The sequence below is a fragment of the Suricata suricatta genome, unplaced genomic scaffold (genome assembly GCF_006229205.1).
Source record: "Suricata suricatta isolate VVHF042 unplaced genomic scaffold, meerkat_22Aug2017_6uvM2_HiC HiC_scaffold_5423, whole genome shotgun sequence".
NCBI lineage: Eukaryota > Metazoa > Chordata > Mammalia > Carnivora > Herpestidae > Suricata > Suricata suricatta.
In genome coordinates, this window is record NW_021902912.1 from 1 (window position 1) to 1330 (window position 1330).

At 40.6% G+C, this 1330-nt stretch overlaps 1 protein-coding gene across 1 annotated transcript; it reads left to right on the forward strand.

Moving 5' to 3' along the window:
• Window positions 1-746: 746 nt before the first annotated feature.
• LOC115285218 (olfactory receptor 2W1) lies at window positions 747-1322 on the forward strand (the record flags this gene model as incomplete). Its single annotated transcript, XM_029931550.1, has 1 exon — window positions 747-1322. A coding segment is annotated over exon 1 (576 nt), but the record flags the coding sequence as incomplete, so codon positions are not given.
• Between the last annotated feature and the right edge of the window lie 8 nt (window positions 1323-1330).

Consider the following 1330-nt stretch of genomic DNA (forward strand, 5'->3'; position numbering starts at 1 on the left):
TTTTAGAGAAGAGACACTACTGGTTTAGATAAGGATAGTGACTATGGAATCGTCTTAAAAGTGAGAGGATAGTTAAAATATAACTACGTTAAAATTTACCATTCTGGTGATAACTTAGGTATTGGGATGAGAGAAATAAAGGTGCCAAGGATAAAAAGCTATGTCTCCTACATGATAAACTGGGACGTCAGCTGCACTGCTCAGTAAGATATGAAAAAAGAGAAACACTCTTTTCCTCATATTTACATTGCAAAATAATTACATTTTATAGGTAACTTAACGGACCAAAAAAAGAATCTGTTCACTATTTCAAGTGAACAAATTGGTAGATAATCAGAGGGTCACGTCATTTTAAAAGCAGATCCTTTTCAAACTTCCAAATTTACATGTGACAAATTTCACATTGAGTTTCCGAGTAAAGTCTCCAAGGTCACCTACATGAAAATATAATATTAAACCCAACACTATAAAAGGATCTACAACAAATACCAGATTGCTAGGTTATAATATTTACTTTCACCCATTGTTTTTTAATTACTAGCATCAATTCTTCCCCTTCTCTTGGTTCTGTATTTAGTTAAATTATGCGGTCTGGCTGACAAATTTCTTCTCCTCCCTCTTCTACCCTTCTTCCACCTCCTCCTCCTCTCCTTCCTCCTCCTCTTCCTCCTCCACCTCATCTTCTTCCTTGTCCTCCGACATCTCCTTCTACTTTTCTCATTCTAGAATTTGGTCACTGAAGGACTATGGGCCAAAACAATTACACTTCTCTACACGGTTTTATTCTGCTTGGTTTCTCGGACCATCCCAAACTGGAGATGGTCCTATCAGGAGTTGTCACTCTCTTCTACTTCATTACGTGGGTGGGCAACATGGCCATCATCCTTGCATCTCTCCTGGATGCCCGTCTCCACACACCGATGTATTTCTTCCTCAGGAACCTATCTTTCCTGGATCTATGTTTCACCACCAGCATCATCCCACAGATGCTGGTTAACTTGTGGGGACCTGACAAGACCATCAGCTATGTGGGCTGTGTCACCCAACTCTACATCTACATGTGGTTGGGTTCCGCTGAGTGCCTCCTCCTAGCTGTTATGTCTTATGATCGCTTCACGGCTATTTGTAAGCCTTTGCATTATTTGGTCATCATGAACCCACATCTCTGTCTCAAGATGATAATCACAGTCTGGAGCATTAGTTTGGCCAATTCTGTTTTATTATGTACACTCACTCTGAATTTGCCTCGATGTGGAAACAACCTTCTGGACCACTTCCTGTGTGAGTTGCCAGCTTTGGTCAAGATAGCGTGTATAGACACCACATCAGT